The sequence below is a fragment of the Cricetulus griseus genome, chromosome 6 (genome assembly GCF_003668045.3).
Source record: "Cricetulus griseus strain 17A/GY chromosome 6, alternate assembly CriGri-PICRH-1.0, whole genome shotgun sequence".
NCBI lineage: Eukaryota > Metazoa > Chordata > Mammalia > Rodentia > Cricetidae > Cricetulus > Cricetulus griseus.
Genome location: NC_048599.1, coordinates 75,079,682 through 75,101,352, shown reverse-complemented (window position 1 = coordinate 75,101,352; position 21,671 = coordinate 75,079,682). Strand labels below are relative to the sequence as shown.

General features: G+C 42.9%; 1 protein-coding gene across 1 annotated transcript in view; it reads left to right on the top strand.

The window, feature by feature from the left end:
• The first annotated feature begins 4,042 nt into the window (after positions 1-4,042).
• Positions 4,043-21,671, top strand: part of Pamr1 (peptidase domain containing associated with muscle regeneration 1) — an 82,072-nt gene continuing 64,443 nt past the window's right edge. Inside the window, exon 1 of the mRNA XM_027422388.2 lies at positions 4,043-4,243. Within this exon, the coding sequence (XP_027278189.1) occupies positions 4,171-4,243 (73 nt within the window). The 5' untranslated portion in view covers positions 4,043-4,170. The remainder of the gene's footprint in view (positions 4,244-21,671) is intronic.

Sequence of the window (21,671 nt, the reverse complement as noted above, 5' to 3'; positions counted from 1 at the left end):
CAGCCCAGCAGCTCCTGTAAAGTTTAACAGAGCATTATTGGATGATTGCTGCTTTCTAGTATTCACATAAATGCTCACATTACTTTGTACAGCAGGGCTTTTTCCACAATGGTTTCTAAGTTCCTTTGCCCAAGGAAACCTGCAAACTCAAATTAGTGGCTCAAACTAGCATGCAAACTCCTGTGGGGATTCCAGAAACAGAAAGGCACTTGTTTTTAGTTCTTAGCTCCTTACAAGTAAAGAGCTGCAACGCAGGACTTCCTTAGGAAGCAGCCAATTAGACTTATAAAGGAGGGGAACTATCTTTTTTTTCTCTCTAACTGTCTTGTGATCAATTAGACAGTAGAAGACAGATTAATAAAAAGAAAATCAAATACGTGCACAACCCATCTACCTGGCAGTATACATGTGCTTATGCATGTTTGTATGTGCTCACATGCATGTATGAGTACAGTATGTATACATGTATGTATGCCTGTATATAGAGGACAACCTCGGGCCATCCTTCTCAGAAATGTTGTCCACCTCCTTTGAGAAAGAATCTCTCATTGGCTAGGAGCTCACCCATTAGGCTAGACTGGCTGGTGAACAAGCCAGGGAAGTCTTCCTGGGGCTGTATTAGAAGAATGCACCACTATGCCTAGTGTTCACAGAGCATCTTAGCAAAGCAATGCATTTGTGAAGTGTCAAGGATAAGGATGATGAGTTTCCAGGGGTCCAAATGTGAGAAGCATAAATATATAAGGGAGCTATTGGGAGACAAGCACTAGATAGTAGGGTTTGTATATAAGTTCCTCCAGGCTCAGAAGGGCTATATAACTTGTGCCTTTCCTCATATAGACAGGAAATGAGGACTCCTTTGTAAGTGGGCTTTTCCAAATGGGAGGAATACAGAGTTCTTCTTACATTAGCTTCTTCTCAGTTAGCTTCAGCTCAGTCTTTTTGTCAGAGTGGCATGCTTGGGTGGCATGTTCTAGTGTTCTTCAGGTTCATCACCCAGAACCCAACCTGTCTGGGGTACAGCTACCATAGGGAGGGGGCTGTTGGGTATTGGTGCAGGGAGGCTTGGATGATGGAGGCAGAGGAAAGAATAAAATAGTTCAATAAACTATTAGCAGACCTGAGAGGCCTTAATATCCACAGGTATTTAGAAATGGAGCCATCTCTACCCCATTGCCTTTACCAAAGGGCCAGGAATTGTTGTCCAGGCACAGAGCAAATTTCCTTTCTCTAATCTGCCTTGCACTCTTTCAGATACCCTGCTTTTTGTCATTTTTTTCTTGTCTTTGATGCCATTCTTGATGCTCATTTATACAAATATCTCCTGGACAGAGAAGTTGACAATAAAGAAGAAAGCCCAAACCGTGTATTTCCTCAAGGTCAGTCTCAGGATAGACAATGATGATGCCTAACAGTCAGTGTGTGCTAGGTGGGGCAGTATCCTTGCATGTATAATCTCATCCCATTTTCCCAAGAGTCTCCAAGACAGGTTTGATCATTACATGCACTGTATGCTGAAGGCAAGTTGAGAGAGTAGGTTAGCTCACTCCACATCATATAGTTTAAAAAGTGAAGCAAGTGGGTGGTGATGGCACACACCTTTAATCCCAGTGCTCAGGAGGCAGAGGCAGACAGATCTCTGAGTTTGAAACCAGCCTGGTCTACAGAGAGTTAGTTCCAGGACACCCAGAGCTACACAAAGAAATCCATGTTTTCCTAAGTAGAGAAAGTAGAGCCCTGGGTCATGGTTCTCGTCTTTCCAAGCTGTCCTGAATTCTGGTGTTCACCCTCCCTCAAGTTGTCTCAGTCATCATTCTCCTTCCATTTCTATGGTTTTCTCCTTGTTGCAGGACTTCATGTGTAGTCCAGAATGATTGTCTTCTTGGGTCTTTGCTTTGGGTCCAGTATCTAAATCATCAAGGTCCCCAACAGCTAGAGGATGAAATTTAGACTCCCTGGCACACTCACACTATGTTCTTGCTCATTGCTATATCCAAATCTCTCTCTCTCTCTCTCTCTCTCTCTCTCTATATATATATATATATATATATATATATATACATATATATGTTCATCTATATATGTATGTATCTATCTATCATTTATATCATCTATCTATTACTTATCCATTATCTACTATGTATCTATCATCTATCACTTACCTATCTGTCCATCCATCCATCCATTTGTCATCTACCTAAGCCATTTAAAATGCATCTTATTGGTTAACTTTGCCATAGATACTTTGGAGGAAATGCATGTCTTAAGTTTTCTATTGCTGTGAAGAGACACCATGACCAAGGCAACTCTTATAAATGAAAACATTTAACTGGGGCTGGCTTATAGTTCAGAGGTTTAGACCATTATTAGCATGGCAGGAAGCATGGTGGCACTCCGGCAGACATGGTGTTAGAGAAGGAGACAAAAGTTCTACATCCAAACCAGTAGGCAGCAGGGAGAGAGAGACAGGGGAGAGGGAGAGAGTGAGACTGAGCCTTGATTGAGCATCTGAGACCTCAAAGTCCACTCTCAGTGATACACTTTCTCCAACAAAGTCATGCCTACTCCAGCAAGGCCACACCTCCTAATAGTGCCTCCCTCTATGGGCCTATGGGTATCATTTTCATTCAAACTACCACAGTGAATATGTACAAGTTTTGAGGTTAACTCATAAATACACATTGTTTCCTAATGGCATTGGCCAGCTTCAACCTTCCTTCTAGAAAATTTTTACTATTCTCTTCCATGAATGGAGATCCTGCTTTTCTCACTAGTTCTGGCCTGGAAGAATCACCCATGTCTCATAACTTTGTGTTTAATCTGCCATCACAAACTAGTACTGGCATAGCTCAGAGCTCCAGGTCTTGAATATATCTTGCTTTGCCATTTGTAGTCCAGTGATCTTATGCAAGTCACTTAAAATCTGAGTCTATCTTTCTGTTTCCAGAATCTGTGGAAAATGTCACTGATTGTACATCTTGACTATAATGGTTATGTGAGTTTTTTATGTGAGTTTACTTTTGAAGCCATGTAGCACAGCAGTTAGGGCTACAACTGGTAGGTCTGAGAGCCACAGGCTCAAACCCCAGCTTGTGTGACCTTAAATGTGTTAACTCTCAAGGGCTCATTTCCCTATTTGTGGGCAAGAGGCACCAGGGTCCTGCCTATATGCACCGGGGGAAGTACTTTCTGCTGCTGAACTCAGTGTCATGGGTTTTGTGGAAGATCAGTATTTCCCATAGCCTTCGTATGCAAAGGATCTGATTTCTAAATTGCAATTGCTTGGAGCAGAAAAGGGGAAAGAGCGCTTGGAGGTAGAGTCGGAGTATTGAGGAGGGAGTACAGGTGGGTTTCCTCTATCTGCCCATCAACTATTGGGGAAGGGGAGTACACAGCTTCACATGGAGTTTGAGGAGATAGTCTCTCCATCCATGGCTTTCAGGGATTAAACTCAGGTCCTAGCATTTAAACAGTAAACGGTTCTGCCATCGTGCTTGTCCCCGGGCTACTCTTCTAATCTGGGTCGGCCTGGCCGGTCCAGGGATATACAATCAACACTTGGTCCAAGCCTCCCATTTTATTCTTCCATCTTTCTCTGTCTCTTCCATCAGCTTTCCATCTCAGGCTCCAATCCCACCCTTCCCTTTCAGCCTGCCATCCCAGCCCCATCCTAGCTTCCCATCCCAGCCCCATCCCAGCCCCATCCTAGCATCTCATCCCAGCCTTCAATTCTAGCTTCTCAGCTCAGCTTTCTAGCTCAGAGTTTGTGGTGATGTGGGATGTTTGAGTGAGCATCGTTCCTAACCTCATAACCTCCCACAACCATTCCTACTTCTATTCTCAGCCTGGCATCTCTACCCTCACCCTCACCAGAGGTTGACCACAGGGAAGTTCAGAGGGACAGAGCTTGGTGTCGCGCAGCTTCCCCGGGGGTCACAGAGTACCAGCCTCCAGGCGTGGCTACATTGCCCCGGGTTTCTGAAGGGTTAAGAGGAGAGCTTTGGGCTGACGTCGCTCTTGCTGAAGGTGGTTCCCCTCGCTGAGGGTGGGAGAGCCCGGCAGGCTGAAACCCGAGCTCTGGCTCAGCTGGGACTTGGGGAGGTCCCGGCAAGAGCAGAGCCGGCTGCCCTGCTCTCACCCAGGCGTCATTCCAGCGCAGCAGCGTGAACGATGGAGCTGGACCGCTGGGCGCAGTTGGGACTGGCTTTCCTGCAGCTCCTTCTCATCTCATCCTTGCCAAGAGGTACTGTTAGTGACTGAGCCCTCCTGGGGATTCATGGGGAGCCAGACCAGGCTGGGGTTGTTGTAGCGATAATCTGGGGTGCCTGCTGATGGCTTTGATGCCTCTGTTGTCTTCCCTAAGAACTAGCTAATATTTCATCCCCTAATTGTGGGAATGAACTATGTCCGGAAAGAAGAGAGCACCTACGCTGTCTGTCTGTCTTCTTAAAGCACCACATTGCCCTGGGAAGTCCGTTCCCTGTGAGTTACTGGTTCTGATTTGCAAAATCCAAGTTTCCGGGGCGAAGCACCCTGCAGGGGTGAAGAGCAGGGGTTGGGTGAGCATTTTTTTTTTAAATGAACCTTGCTTGGTAAAGTCTCAAGTTGGGAACTCCTCTTAGCAGGTCCCCAGCATAGGAGCTGTGCTCATGCAGAAAATACCTCACACCTTGGGAAAGTGTGAAGCAGGAGCTTGGAGAGAATGGGCAAGCTGTTTCTGGGGCTGCAGTGTTTGATTTGAAAGAGTCGTGGCTCCTTTGTTTCTCACATGTTATATGGGTTCCTAGTGGCCCAAGAGGCTGGCACATGACATTGTTTATGACAACCTCTTGGCAGATCATGGAGCAGAAGCCAGGGAATAGCAGGTCTCAGAAGAGATCCCTAGGAGGTGGGAATCATGGGCTTCTGTCTACATCTGTCTTGGATGACTAGAAGGGTGAGGTGTGAGGAGGGCTGAGATGCCAGGCAGGAGGCTCAGGGACAGGTGTGATGCTTGGAGAGAGGAAGTGTGGAGCTGGAGGTGTGAGGTGTGAGGAGAGAAGGTAAGAAAGAGCTCACCGGATGAGCACAGCAGAGATTTGCCTAGGAGGTGAAACTTTGCTTGGGGGAAGGGCACCTGTGAGCCCCTCCTGTAGGCAATCTGAGTTCCTTGGCTGTACCCTGTGCTCCATACAAAAAAGGGTGCTTTGCTCTAGCAGGTGGCTGCCAAGTGCCTGAGAAAGACACAGAATGGAATGGCACTGAATGTGGTGGCCTGCTGCAGAAAAAGAGAACGCAGCCTTCAGAAGTTTCCCTTTATGTCAACACAAAGCCTAGAAACATAAGACTCCCCTTCCCATGTTTGGTTAATAATTTTCATGTACAGGAGCATGCCTGAGTTCAGCTAAAATTTTCCTTAATGATTTACTGCCCAAATGGTGGGAATGTTTGGCCTGGGTATACATCTCAGCAGCACGGAGGAGCTTGCCTGAAGATGGTTAGTTTGTCTCATCCAAATTTCACCTCCCTGACATCTTGTGCAGCCTAGATACAGTACTGAAGGAAGAGAGGAGCCTTTTGAGGAGGGCTCATAATCCAAATGCCTAACTCTTGAGGACTCTGTATTAAGACCCATCGATACTTCGTCTCTCCTTTTGGATACAAATCTCTAGGGTATTCTGGGTGGCCTAGACCCACTCTACTCTAGAGGGTCCTGCTTCCTCTAGGTTCCAGGGCCCAGTGCACCAGACCCCCAGGGTGCCACCAATGCTCCCCTACTTAGTTTCTGTGCCGTGGCAAGTGAGACAGTATCACCCTACACAAGTTCGGAAACACAGCTCAACTTGCCCAGGGGCTGAAAACCTCATTTACTGTTGACCTAAGAATCTCCTTTACCTCTTGCTATGGAAAAGCTCTGAGGAGAATGTAAGGTGAGCTGTTAGCCAAGCTGCTGGCTGAACCAAACAGCAGCTTTATGTGTTTAGCACGATTATCCATTGTTGAGCTCAAGGCAGAAGGCAGAGTGGAAAAGCAAAGTATTTCTTCCTGCAGGGAATGAGTCTACTCCCTGGGCCTGTCAAGAAAAGCTTGGAAGGACATTTCCTCTAATTGCTTTTCTAAAAAGAGTATCTGGTATGTAAACACCCTGTGGGTTGGTCCGGGAAGTTGTTGTTCACGAACATGTGATTCACATTGGAGGAGGAGAGTCTAAACACAGGGCCAAGTGATAAACCTAACATAAACAGCGTGTGAGGGGGAAACCCAACTCCACTGAGTCCACCAGACAGCAGCAGTGCTGCCAATGGGACTCTGCCTAAAAGGAAAACCTCATTGAAAATATGGGGCTCTGGGGAAATGAAATCTTAATACGGATCAGTTCACAAGTGTCGCTTCCAACAGGCACTAGCTTGTAGGGAATGAACATAAATGCAAGTGGGGAAGAAAATTGGAAGCACAGATATTCAGTGAGCAAACACAGCCAGCCGAGGAAGGGAATGCGGAGAGTAAGCAAGGGAGAAGGAGTGGCCAGAAAAAAAATTAGAGCTTCTTTATAAGGAGAGCTATGGAAATCAGCCTTCTCGGCAGGGGTGGAGTTGTGTGAGGAGCATGAAGAGGATGTTACCTTAACACCTACTCTGAGAATGCCTGGAATCCCAACAGGAAAATAATTTCATGGTGGATGTACTTTAGACACAAGACCCGGAGGGCCCTGAGCTGAATCTGACCTAAAAGCTTCCCCTCTGAGGACTAGCTCTCATGGTACCATAAGGCACTATGCAAGCTTCCAAAGCAGGGAAACAACCAGCAGTCCTACCCATCCATGATGCCCATGAACCACAATAATCCTAACTGTGCAGTAGCAGCACCTATGCATCAGTGGTAACCAACAGCTCTCTAATTGTACTTAAGACTTGTTCAACAAGAGGGAAAACATTGTGTGATTCCTTTTATGAATGTCATAGTTACTTTTCTATTGCTGTGATAAAACACCATCAACCAGGCAACTTGTAGAAGAAATAGTTTAATCAGACTTACATTTCCAGAGGGTTAGAGTTTATGATGACAAAGGAAGGAAGTAGGTAGCTGGAGCAGCAGCTGAAAGCTTACATCTTGGACCACAAGCAGCAGGCAGAGAAAAACAAACAAATAAAAACAGGAACCTCAAAGCTCTCTCCCAGTGACATACCCTCTCCAATTAACAGTTCTACCAACTGGAGACTAAGTATTAGAAAGTATGAGCCTCAGGGAGTCATTGTCATTCAAACTACCACAATGAAGTACAGTGAAAATCATTATGAAGAAAATTAAGATGTCAGTTGCCAGGGCCTGCAGGAAGTAATTTGAAGTTAGTGTTTAATGAATAGTGAGTTATGCCTTGATATGATGAAAAGGTTTTGGCAATAAATATTGGTGACATCAACAATGTGTTGTTGATGACAATAAACTATGTATGGTGTGTGTGTGTGTGTGTGTGTGTGTGTGTGTGTGTGTATGTGTGTATGTGCAGTTAGTGAGTTATAAAGATAATTGTGTTATATATTTTTTCATATAATAAAAAATATTTTCAGGACATGGCAAGTGATTCATGTCTACAATCCTGGAACTTGGCAGGAGAACTGCAAGTTTCAGGATAGCTTAGGCTATACTATGAGACTCCCTTATTCTAAAACAAACAAACAAACAAACAAAAATATCTAAATATGCAAACTAGTGGAGCCTTAGGTAAACTTTGGCTGTATAATTTTCAAGATCACATTACCCTGTAACTTTTTATCTAACCTATCTAACCTTGATAAAGCTTAAGGTACACAAAACAGAGGAGAAGGCTCTTGCCAATCTTGTTCAGAGTTTACTATTGCTCTAATTTGGGTAGTTGGGGTGCTGAGAGAGGTCACAAATCCAATAACTACACACTAATCACCCAGAGACCACATGACCTGAAGTATCTTGTCGTGATCCGGCATGTCTCATCTTTAACCCACGACAGCCATGAGGTTTTACCTGAGTAGGGGTGTGTGGACCTGGAAGCTCCCAGCAACCCAACGGCGATAAAGACCAAACACAGGCATCTTGTCATCTTCAGAGAGCTCTCAGTTCCATGTTGTAGAACTAGAGTCATTTCTTTATTAGCCATCTTTTCTGGTGTTTCTTAACCATCCTGCCAACACCACAAGGGAACCATCTCTCTTTGTTCTCTCTGCTCTCTGGTGGCTCGCCCCTAACTCCTAACCTTCTGTCCTCACAAGTTACTCACACACCTCTCACTTCCTCCCTGATGAGGGACTATCCAGATGCTTAGGCGCATAGAGATGCAAATAAGAGGCATATTACCCTGAGGCCATGGTATACAATAGTAGCCTTACTGGCATTAACAATACAATAGTGGGCCGGAGCTTTTCGGTGCTCCATGTTTAGTGAAACCCCAGGTTGGATATCAAAATATTGCATATTTTGGTCCCCCACAGTATCTAGTGGGACACAAGGGTCAGAAACATTGAACCTGACTGAGTTGAGGGAGGCTGGCTCCTCTTGTAGTTGGCACATCCCACCTTCTCATGTTTGATACTGGTTACCAGCACTTGAGTTTATGATTTACATTCTTCAAGAGACAGGAACAGAAGAAAGAGCCAGGGGAAGAAAAAAACATGAAAAGCTGGAGAAGTACAAATGTATAAAACTTCTATGGACTGATTGGTTGGCTAACAGGACTTTGACAAGCTCCTGCTCTATAGCTGTATAATCCTTAGCTATGTTCCAACCCACAGGAGTAGGGCCTACTCTTGCTTCTCTCTGTGACCTCTTTGCCCTCTGGTACAGTATTAACTCCCATCCCATGAATACCCTTGAGTGTGAACTTGTGGTGGAAACTAAGGGTGAGGCTGGATCTGTGCCTGGTCATAAACTGTGGATGAAATACTTCGGAGCATAGAATTTTAGAAGTGGAAGTGTCACAGAGCATGTAAGGCCCTTGTGAATGCTCAGAGTCTTGGGACTCATTTAATGTCACTGGCATAGACTGTGAGTTTGACTCAATCTTGCCTACATCTGAGTTACACTGGAGAGACAGAACTGGCAGAAACCCTGGTGTCTAAGGGACCTATGACTGGCCTCAAGTTACAAAATTATTTCCATCAGCCCAATTAGGGACCAGAAAATTCTGATGTAAAAGAAAACTTCTCCACCTGCCTCCCTCGAGGCCAGCACTAGACACTACAACTGATTTGAGGTGTGTGCATGTTGGAAAAAGTGCCATTTCCATGATAAATGAGGAAGAATGTGATTTCTTCCTCCACATGGCGAAGGGACTGTCAGCCTCGGTCCATGGCTATTTTAGAGTTACAAGCACTCAGCCTCCTCTCCTCTTAGGCGTTCAATGGAAGTGAGATGCTGTGTTTACGTGTTTCAGTTTGCAAATTCCGGAATAAAGAACTCAGAGGCCAATCAGAGCACTCTAGCTACCACATCAGCAGTGAAAATTCCACCAGATTCCAAGCCTGGTTCCCTGTGAAAGAAATTTGTCACCATAAGATCTGAGCCAAAGCTATAGATTTATAATGGAGAAAAAGAAGTTTTTTTTTTTTTTTTTTTTTTTAAAGTATGACAAGCAAGCCTCATATCTGTAAACAGCAGCCTTCAAGCTGGCTGGAATGTTTCAGGCTCTGAACAATGTGACTTTCTGTTTACCACAACCTACTCCACTCCTATCATTTTCCCAGGCTGCAATGACCTGTGAGATGGACTCAGCTCCTGTAGGTTGAGAATGGAGCAAACAGGGAATACACATCAAATTCTTTACTGTTGTTGAAATACCAACAGTGGCGGCAACTTTGAAGGGGCTTCTATCATATTATACTGTACTTGAGGGATTTAATTACAAATTTCGTTACCCAATTGACTGTTTATGATGAATACATGGTTTATTTATATTTACTATTTCTGACAAGAAACATAGGAAGAAATAGGATTGTGAGCCTAAGTTCACATGTGGAAGAACTTAGGCAACGTTTCAGTCCTTGCCTAGGTTGAATGTGGAGTGCCTGTCCTGAGTGCAGATGGTATACGACATGGACTGTAATGGTACACAACAGTACCACAGTAAGCAGGCAGTCCAACGGACTAAATGATGAAAGACCCTGATGTCTGACTACCCCTTGGATGCTACAAGCTCTCAGCCTGGCCCAAATGAGGGCATATGCTCACCTCTGTGGAGACGGATGAGGAGAAAAGCCAGAAAAATCAGCTCCAGTGGAACCACATGGAATCTGAGAGGAGCCATTCCACAGAGTTGAAATGGCTGCTAAGCAGACTCAAAACCCAAGCATTTTCAGGGCTACAGCACTGCACATCCCTCTCTGATTGGGCGTGGGAAGTGGGAATGGGACTTGCCCTGTGGTCAGTTTTAATAATCTGAATCATGTGTATGTTTTCAGGGAAGAGAGCCGAACATGAGGCAGATTTCAAGTTCGGCCCTGACACTATGTATTCCTGCTTTCTTATGGATTTGTTTGTTCTGTCAGGTTCACCAATTGAACACTTGTGAGGCATGCAATAAGGGGATATGGCCTGTGAGCTTCTTTTCCTTTCTTTTTTGGCATAACATAGTTGATGGATATTGCAGGAGATGGAGACTTGGTCCTTCCCCATAAATACCAGGATGCCTTTTAACCAAGTCATTTCAACCTGGAGAATCCAGTGCCTTCCAGACACCATGATCATGGATTTTGTGTCACACCCCTATGTCTGTCACCCTTCAGCCCCCACAGTTGGATAAATACTTTACTCTTGCAGACTTGGTGCTTTCATCACTGACCTCACAGAGGTTTTGGCTGTCTCAGAGGGCTGAGTTAGTGGTTTGGCAGCGTGTGTCTCCATAAGTAGACGCCTGGTCATTTGGTTTTGTGATTGGAAAACCATGTCTACTGCTGTTGCCAAAAAGGAGCAAGAAACACATTCATCCAACTATAGCTCACAGGGAGAGTCAAGGATTGTCTTCATACCCTGAACTTTGGTTTAAAAAAAATCCCAGCCACTTTAATACAAAACCCTTGAGTGGAGGGGAGATCTCAGTCCAATCTACTACAATTGATTTCATTTTTTGAGGACTAAGGAACAAATACTGTTTGTTTGTTTGTTTGTTTTGATTTTTCGAGACAGGGTTTCCCTGTGTAGCTTTGGAAAATATTGGTATTTTCAAACCCAGTTTCTCTTCTCATTACTTCAAAAGATTTCACTAAAGGTAACCAGTGAATCCCCTTGATCACATGATCCCTCTCCCAGAGTTAACAATAATGATGGGGAATGTCTTAGATAGACATCCTAGGATATGGCATCTGTACTTAGATTATGGCTGGGAATTCCTACTCTCATATTTCCAACATAACCCCTGTCTTATCTGAATTTAAGCACAAAGGAAGATGTGGCTGGAGGCAAAGTATATTTGTCCAGGACTTCTTGACATGGCTCTGTCTCTAGAGGGTGTACTACCCTCTTCCAAATGGTGCCCAGAAGCTCCTCTGGGTAAGCTTGACTTCCTTGGCTCATGTGTCAACAGAATAGTATCTGAAGCCTTATAGAAATGTGACAAAAACATTTATAGATAAAACTGTGCAGCTTGATGGATGTGACAGACCTCCAGACTCATCAATAAAGATGGGAACATCATAACAAGAGTCTAACATCCATCTTTGTCACAAATAGCCTTCACTTCAGAAATTATTCCTGCCTCATATGTTCATAGTCATGTGTCTATTCAGCAATGTTTAGTGAGTACATATCAGGCACCAAGAATGTTTTTAGGTGCTGGGATATCATGATAAATAAGAAAGTCCTTTTTATAAAGTCATTTGCAACCTTTTGGGTTCGTCATAGCAATGCCCTCTCAATGCGAGTTTCACAAATTGCAAGTTGAGATCGATACTTAATAACAAAAGAGAGAATCCAGGAAGTTAGGATGAAATAAACCCAAGGATGTAGAGATTAATAATATACAAAGTACATTATAGATTTGAAGAGTTCAGTGACAAAGAAAGCCATCCCTAGTATATCACAAAATTGGTTGGCTATAGAGTCTTCCTTGGCATAATATCTTATTCTACTGGGAAGAATTAGTGCTTCATGAGATACAGTTATAAAAGTTCTAGTGTCTCACAATGAGTAAAACATTGAAGAATATTTTACCACTACAGAAGAAAGGGTTAAAAAAAAAAGGGCATTTTAAAGTCCAAAGAAGTATGGGCTTCTCTTCAGACATTTTTTTAAAAAGTATGGGCAGAATTCAATGCTGTTGCTACTAGTTCTTGCCAAGATAATGAAAGGATCCTACAGAGGATGATGCATCCCTGGTACTGTAAGAAAATTCTGACTAGCTGCCTGGCTCACTGAGAAAATTCATTTCCTGCATTCAAGTTGCTTTAAGCAATGTGATTGGCCTAGGATCACTGGGTATTCTGGGGTGTGAATCTGATTGATGAACACTCGCAGTGGTGTGATAGTCCTGAGGAGTGATGAGGCTTGTGACTTGACTTCCCAATTAGATGCATCCCCTTCAAGAAAGACAGGAATAATTGAGCATCATTCGAATTCTTAGGAGCACTGGTTCCAGTGCCTACACCCATGCCTGCCCCCCACTCCTGATAAGATCCACCCCTGTTCTCCTTGTCCTCAGTCCAGTCTCATGTTATTTCCTCACTACTTCTGGAATAGTTCACACACAATAGCTGATTTGTACAGCCCAGAAGCAGTGTTTGGCTGTTTGCAGTTGGGACATACTCTTTGGAGAGAGCACATGCATTTCAGTTGTTCATTGAGCCTTTGCTATTTCTGCGACCTTGTTTTCTTCCTCTACAAAATATTGTCTTTGTTGTCATGCAACTTGTTTTCTGTGTTGGTCTTCACATGGCCTGTCTCCTCTCTCTGCCTAAACTTGTTTCAGATGCAATGGCAACAGTAGTCGTGGGTGAGGAACAAAAGCAGCTGTTCCTATAAACGGCATCTTGTCTAAGTGGACTCAGGAACACATGATCTTCCCGGAGATTCAGCTCCCACTCACCATGTATATGAGGTTCATCTTTGATGTAAATGTCTCAGTGGCTTTCGCCTTTATTTGTACATGTACACAGAAGAATAAAAGTTTAGATTTGAATGCTTATATATTTATGTATAGATGTGATATGTGTACACATGGGATATAGTGTATTATGATTTAAAACACAACCTGGGATCAAATCACAGATCTGTCATTTACTATTATTTCCCCTCTCTTGGGAGATCATACCAGCTTCTAGTCTACAGACTAAGTATAATGATAGATATAGTGGAGGTTTATTGAAAGTTTTTTTTTTTTTATTTTGTTTTGTGAGACAGGGTTTCTCTGTATTGCTTGAGAGCCTGTCCTGGAACTCGATCTGTAGACCAGGCTGGCTTTGAACTCACAGAGATCCACCTGCCTCTGCCTCTCAAGTGCTGGTATTAGAGGTGTGCACTCCCAATGCCTGGCTGAAAGTTCTAAATGAAATAATTTAATGTAGTTAGCACATTCCCTGGAAAATTGACCATTCTCACTCCCTGCCTCCCAAACACCTCATCTGCCTCCCCACGGTCTTCCTCTCATGTTCATGTCAGTTCGTTCTGTTTTTTGACTCACTAAGATTAGCCAATATCTTAGGTTTCAGTTATGCATTAGAGCCTGGTAGAGTCAGCAGAGGGTACACAAAGACAGTGATTTCCCCTCTCCCAGATTCTTTTGACTGCCAATATCCCTGTGAAATCCCTCCCTTTCTTAATTGATTGTTGGCAGGGCTGGTTTTGTGAGGACCCAGAGTCAGTAACCACAGTTGTGTGAGTTAATAAAAGCAATGTTTGTGCTGAGTCTAGAGAATAGTGTTTCATGGCCCTTCATCCTATCCAGTGTTGCTTGTCTCAGTAGCATAAAATTCGAAATGGAGAAAGAGAAGCAGCAATAACAGGCTTCTCCACCTATAGTAGTAAGGACTTACATGGTCCTCTTGAGGCTTACTTTATCTGTCTTTAGTCCCATTCTATTCATCTGTGATCCTGTCTGAAAAGAAAATCCCCAGACACTTAACATATATTTATATCATGAAGCATGCTCTCTTCCTTTGGTTTTGCCATCCATGCATTCTTTAGACTTAGGGAAAATGCTTTCCTATTTTGTGCCCCAAGGTCTCTTTATTGGAAATGGGGCCAATGGCAGGGACTCAAGAGACAGTGTTTAGCAGAAGAAGTGATTCTGGGATGCTTACATTGCAGCAGAAACACTGAGGTTCCCTTAATAGTATGAAGATGAGATGTTGTCAATGACTGTCTTCTGTGGAGTAGCCAGACAGCCTCAGTGAGAAGTTTCCTTCTTCTTGTTCTAGCTTGCAGAGATGGAGGAGATTACTATAGCAATGATTAGACTGCCTGAGTTGCCATGAACCTCAGGGGTCAAGGACCGATGAGACTCACAATTGCAATTGCAAATTATCTCCCTTTCTTGTCTTCCTGCATTTGATAACTATTATTAGTCAACTGTCTTTAGTAGAAGGAGAATCTGGCTTCCACTGGCATTGGTGAACATGGTTATGAAGACACTAACTTTATGAGCTCTTGGCAATGGCATAGTGGGTCCAGTTATGTCCAATCTTTTGATATGTAACACATTGTTGTAATATACAAAGCTCACCTAAAAATGGTTCAACATAGTAGCTAAAAAAATAGCTTTAAGTACTTTTATGTATTGGGCTACATTCATAGCTATCTTTTGATGGACTGTGGACTCGACATACCTAATTTTACTTGGTGGAAGATCAAGATACCCAATGGAAACCCTGACAATACCCTCATTCACAAGGCTTTGACGTGTGGGAGATTAGGAACAGGGAAATGATTTACAGAATGCCTGGGTCTAGGGAAATACAGATTGGATGTTAAAGGAACTCCTTAAATTTCATAATTTTTAACATAGCCATTGGAATTCCTCAATTGATAAAATTATTACTGGATTCTACTGCCAAATGTGTTTAGATGCATCATTCAAGTGTTTTTTACAATTTCTTTTTATTACTTTTAATTGTGTGTAGGCATGTCCATCTGCATGTGGGTATGTGCGTGTGAGTGAAGATGCCCACAGAGGTTTAGGTATCTGATCCCCTAGAGCTGGAGTTACAGACCTTTGAAATTGGGTGCTGGAAACTGTCCTCTGGAAGAACAGCAAGTGCTCTTAACCACCGAGCCATCTCTCTAGCCTGAGACATTTTTCCCCCAGTGACCAATGCTCATAAAAAAGAAGAGAATCTGCCCATCTTATATTCTCAGATTCAAAATAGCCCAGAAACAGCTGTCTTTGAAGGACTTCTGCACCACAGTTGTTGAGATAAAGGCAACTGGGGGGTTTTCCTAAGACTGTAGGCTTCGAGTACCTTTTGGCTGTGGATGTGAAATTTCCATTTCTAAAGAAAGGCAGCAGGCGTTGCTGGGCAATGGTGGCGCACGCCTTTAATCCCAGCACTCGGGAGGCAGAGGCAGGAGGATCTCTGTGAGTTCGAGGCCAGCCTGATCTCCAGAGTGAGTGCCAGGATTGGCTCCAAAGCTAACAGAGAAACCCTGTCTCAAAAAAAAAAAAAAAAACAACAAAAAACAAAAAACAAAAAACAAAAAACAAAAAAAAGAAAGGCAGCAGGACATGATGTACGTATGCTACCTGAATGAGAGGCACTATGGTTTGAATGTGTTCCCCGTTTTATATGTATGAAAGTTAATCCCCAAGTTCCTATGTGAAGTAAAGGTGAGAACTTTGGAAGATAATTAGGTCTATTCACAAATGAATTAGCCCTTGGATTTTGGAGAAAGTGGCTTTGTTATATAAAAGTGAACTTCCTTTAGCTTGTTTTCACTGTCTAACCTGATGAAGCCCTCTACATAATATTATGCAGAGAGAAGACGTTCACTGGAAGCCAAGCCGAGAAAGTTCCATTGATATGGTTTCAGACTTCCCAGCATCCAGCACCATGAGATAAATAAAGCTATATTGGTTACAAATTATCCAGTCTTGTGTGTTTTGTTACAACAACAAAAAACGGACTTGAAGAAGTGATGTGAGCAGTGCATTTACTTCCCTACTTTTTGTCCTAGAAGATTTATAAAGTGAAATATGGCTTAAGAAAGAAAGCTCAGAAATTTTTAGTTAAATGAGGTTAGGTGGCATGGCTCTGGAGGTTTTGGTGAACTCAAAGGCAGTTTCTAACATCTAGAAGGAGGTGTCATCATCTGGTAAAAATGCCTTTTCTTAACACCTTCTGGGGAGGTCCTGGCTAAGACCTCTGTTGTAACAAATGATGTGGTGTAGTGATATCTTGTTTATAGTCTAACAAGTAAAGCTTACCTGAAGATCAGAGGGCAGAGCTAGCCACTAGTTAACCATCGAGGTCTGGAGAGCTGTACAGACATATAGGAAATGATATGGCTGGGCAGAGAGAGGAAGTGATAATGGGAGGAGACAGGAACTCAGTCTCTTTTCTGCTGGGAAGTTAAGTAGGCAAAGGTGGCTGTGGTTTTGTTCCTTCGCCTCTCTGATCTCAGAATTTCCCCCTATGTCTGACTCTGGACTTTTATTATTAAGACCTATTAGAACTGGTGTTACAATGTGGTACTTACATAGGGTTTGAAACAGATGGATTCCTGTTTTCATATAGTGCCCCCAGTCTTCAGACCGATCTTAGTGGCTATCATGCCCTCTTATATCTTTAATAATGTTGAAAACTTTGTGCTTTAAGGTTCTGCTAAGGGGACATGATTCTCCCCTGTCCCTCTGCCTCTGTAAGTACAAACTGCTGAAGGAATTGCTTCTCCAGCTCATCAACAATAGAAAGAGACCAGGGCCAGATAACCCTAAAGCAAACTGCCAGCACATTCCAGGACAAGTGAAAGTGGGTGCAAAATAATGATGGTGACAATGATGACAGCAGCCAGCTGTCTTTTCTGTCTTACTCATTTGTTTCGCCAAATGTGTGAAAGCTGTGCTGATTGAGCAGCCTTGTGTAGATTGCCTTGAATTCTCTCTATAAGTCAGAACTAAGATATTAAGCAACTCCTGATATTGGTTGACCCTGACTTTTTGGGCATAGAAAACCCCTGGTACATACAGGATAATTATGCAGCAATTTCAAATGACCATTGACTTTTCCATGTCAAAAGAAAAAAAACTTAGGAGAAAAAACTTAGAAAGAAGTTTCTAAATCACAGTATGCTGTCAATTTTGAGAGGTCAGAAGATACTATGGTTACACAAATCAATAGCAATGAATATATATATATATATATATATATATATATATATATGTGTGTGTGTGTGTGTGTGTGTGTGTGTGTGTGTGTGTGTGTGTGTGTGTGTGTACTCAAAGCATGAAAGAAAAGATAGCCACCAAAATGTTGAGGTTATTTCTAAATATTTACTGTTTTACTGATGATTTTCTCATCTTCTCAAAGTGGTTACAAGGATATATCTTTCCTCTTTCTTTTGTACTGAAGCATGTATTATTTTGTGGATGGATGAGGAAGAGAAGAGATGTACATGAGAAGAAAGGAACCAGATATAAAAATGGTCTGGGTGATAATTAGTGGATTGTAACCAGTTGCAAAGTATGCTGTCAATTTTGAGAGACCAGAAGATACTGTGGTTACACAAATGAATACCAACGAGTTGATATATGTGTACTCAAAGCATGACAGAAAAGATGGCCACCAAAATATTGAAGCTATTTCTAAATACTTATTATGTTTTACTGATGATTTTCTCATCTGGAGGGGGATACCATGCAGACATGAATGGTCAGTCTCTATAACTATCCCCTGAATATTAACATGAACCTAAAATGGCATCTTAAAAAGTATCTGGGAATGAAAAAATATTTTATCCAATGAAAAAAGCAAGCAATGAATGTACATACAGAGAGCCCAGGAGCAAGGAAGATGATTTCCTGTGGAGGAATACTTGCTTGGCAAGAATGAGGACCTGATTTGAATCTTCAGCAGACATGTAAAAAGCCAGGCATGGCTAGGCATGCCTGCAACCCCAACACTGAGGAGGGCAGAGACAAAGGCCCCTCCAGAGATCTCTGGCCAGTTAGCCTAGAAAAGTGGTGAGCTTCTAGTTTAGTGACAGCCCCTGTCTCAAGGCAATAAGGTGGTCAGAGATAGATCAAGGTACCTGATGATTTCCTCTGGCTTCTGTATGAGGGCCCATGGACCCTCATACCACACACTTACGTGTGTACACCACACATCCATGCATTTCCCCCTATAGAAACACACCTGAGATTTGAGAAGATTAGTTTTAGCCATGGCACACAGAGAAAGTAAAGTTGACCTTACCACAGGAGCTTGTTTCCCCTAAGTAGTGAACTTTTTCACCTTCTTCCAGTTCTGGATTTTTTTTTTTATTTTTTTATTTTTAGACTGAATTCCCTAAAGAGATGCTTGAGTGAGTTTTAGTTAGGGTTTCTATTGCTGTGAAGAGATGTTAATGCCCATGACATCTCTCCTCACCCCTCTCTCTCTGCAACTCTTATAAAGGAAAACATTTAACTAGGGCTGGCTTACAGTTTTAGAAGTTTAGCCCATTATCATTATGGCCAGAAGCGTGGTGTGTGCAGTCAGGCATGGTGCTAGAGAAGGAGCTGAGAGTTCTACATCTTGATCTACAGACAGCAGGAAGAGACAGTTAGTCACTAGCCTGGCTTATGTTTCTGAGACCTCAAAGCAAGATCCTACCCTGTTTCTGTTCCCTGTTAGCGGCTTTCCTTGGCAGGTATTTCCTATGACTCTGGCATCTTCAACATCTTGGAGTTTCCAACACAATCCAGACTTCACTTTCACCGCTTCACTCAGTGGCCCCTCTATGCCTCCATGCAGGGACATCCCTGACATATACCAGACCTCAGCAGCTTTCCTGAGCTGTGGAAGGAGAATCCATAAGCCCTTTCTTCTATCCTTGACTCTAAAGTCAGGACTATGTGGCTGAAGCTGCTAAGTTCTGATTCTTGCTGAGACTGAAACATGACCCCTTCGTTCAAGAACATTTCACCAGCTTTCTGTTTTTGATGGTTTCCTTCACTGCCTAAGTTTGGATGTCCTGGAACTTGCTTGGTAGGCCAGGCTGGCCTTGAACTCTGAAATCTGCCTGCTTCTGCCCCCTGAATGCTGAGGCATGCACCACTATATCCAGCCCTAAAATTTTCTTTAATTCCTTTTTTTACAAGTTGGAAGCTTAGCTGGGTAGGATCTTACCCTGAGGTCACTACTTCCTTTTTTCCATTTACCATCAGGCTTTTCTTTAATCTTTTTATCTCCTTGAGCACAGGATTGAGCTCCATTCCACTTCCTGGTGCCCCATTTCTTCTCAAGCTGTACATTTTGTATTTTTCCTTGCTTGGCTCACTTCTTTTCATTATATATCTGCATAAGAGTGAACACTAAAAACCACGTGACAGCATCAATATTAGGTTATTTTGAGATTTCTTCTGCCAAAGAAATTAATTGAAAACTCTTCAGTGTAGCCTCAGGCAGACTTTTTAGACAAGGGCAAAAAAATAGCCAAATTCTTTGCCAAAATATCACAAGAATGATTTCTAAGTCGCATATTAATATACTTCTCCTCTGAAACCGTTGAGCCAGGCTCCCACAGTTCCAATCACGCTCAGCACCACTGTCTTCCATGGTTTTGCTAGTCTGGCTCATTAAGTCCCACTTACAGTGTCTATTCTGTTTTTTTTTTTTTTTTTTTTAGTCCAAAACCCCAAAGTGTTCCATATTCCTCCAGGCAAAATGATGGTCTAGCCAATCACAGTAATACTATAGTCCCTGGTACCAACTGGTCTTAGTCAGGGTTTTATTGCTTTGAAGATACACCATGACCAAAAAGCAAGTTCTGGAGGGAAGGGTTTATTCAGCTACACTTCCACATTGCTGTTCATTGCCAAAGGAAGTCAGGACAGGAACTCAAGCAGGGCAGGAACCTGGAGGCAGGAGGTGATGCAGAGGCTATGGAGGGGTGCTACTTACTTATTCAAACCACCACAGGTTGTTTTTCTGTGCTTCCATGAATAAGGTATCTAAGGTTTCCCCTTAGACTTTCCTCATTGGTAAAGTGAAGGCCAAAGTCAATGATTCTGACTTAAAAGAAAGCACACTATGGACCTCTCTGAATCACTTTGAAGAAGACATTGCATAAAGACTACTTACTTTCATAACTTTCTCCTATCACAGTTTATGATCCCATGGGGTCAAGTGACCCACATCTATTCCTCTACCAAAATGTGACCTCCTTGAAGTCAGGAATAGTAGGTATTGCTGTTTGTCTATTCAGCAGTCAGCCTCCTTCCTAGGACACATCTAACACTCAGTAATTGCTTGTGGAATGAGAGAGTTAATTCATCAATTCACCCATGCTCTTGGTACTCAACCTAGAGGGGAAAAAGGCACAGGATGATCATGTGACTTGCTGTGGATTACCCTGTCTCTGAGTGGACACAGTGTGTTAATCTGTTATTGATTTTCCAGTCTATTACTAAAAAACACAATGACTTCAAATAGCCTGCATTGATCACCTTCTACTTCTGGAAGACAGCCAAATCTGAAATGAAATTTACAGGCAAAACCAGGATATTCGACCTACTGCTTTCTCCATTCTAGTTTCTAGAAATCCTTCCTCTCACTCACCACCTGATCCCCTCCTATAGTTTCAAAGTCCATTGCTCCTCCAAACTCTACTCCTTGGCTGTCCCCCTCCTACTTTCTTCTTACATCCTCCTTGTCGTTCCACTGGTCACATCTGGACAATCCAGCATCCTTTTCCCTTCCCAGGGATCCTTAATAAGTTGCATCTTCAAAATTCCTTCTGCCAGATTCCCCTGAGGTCATTATCTGGGACTGAGATTGCTCTATTAATAGAACAGGCTAGCAGGGCTGAGCTGGGCTTGCTCACTGAAGTGGAGACATGCTAGTGAAATTACTTCAGGGAATTAATTCTTGGATAAAATGAAGGCACCCAGGCTGGAAGTGAACCAATCTGCTGCTTGGTGAACAGAAAGTGGCAGCTACCAAAGTAGAACAAAGCTTATTTGGCCTTCCATATCAAAATATGAAGTCTTAGAAATAATGTTTAAAATTTGCAAATGAGTTTCATCTGTGTGGTGGACTGCTTCAAGAAGTTATCAGGATCTAGAAATTTTAGGAAACCTGGGAGGGGATGATGCTCTAGGGCGGAGAAATGGAGACTGTTAAGACATGAGGCCACACCTTTCTGTGATTATATATTGTTTATGATTTAATAAGCCACTGAAGATAGATCAGATGCAAAGCTAGCCATATCCATAGAGCCAGGCAGTGGTGATACACACATTAATTCCAGCAGCCATACTAGTTAGCCATAGAAGCCAGGCAATGTTGGTACACACCTTTAATCTCAGAAATTGGGAGACAGTGGCAGATGGATCTCTGTTAGTTCAAGGCCACACTAAGCTATATGAACTTGATCCACTTTAAAAGAGAACCAGAGCTCACACAAAGGTGATCTCAACACTTGGGATCACAAGTCTTTAATCCCAGCACTAGGGAGATGGAGACAGGAGTGGTGTGGCTGGGCAGAGAGAGGAATATAAGGCAGGAGGAGACAGGAACTCTGAGAATTGCAGTCTA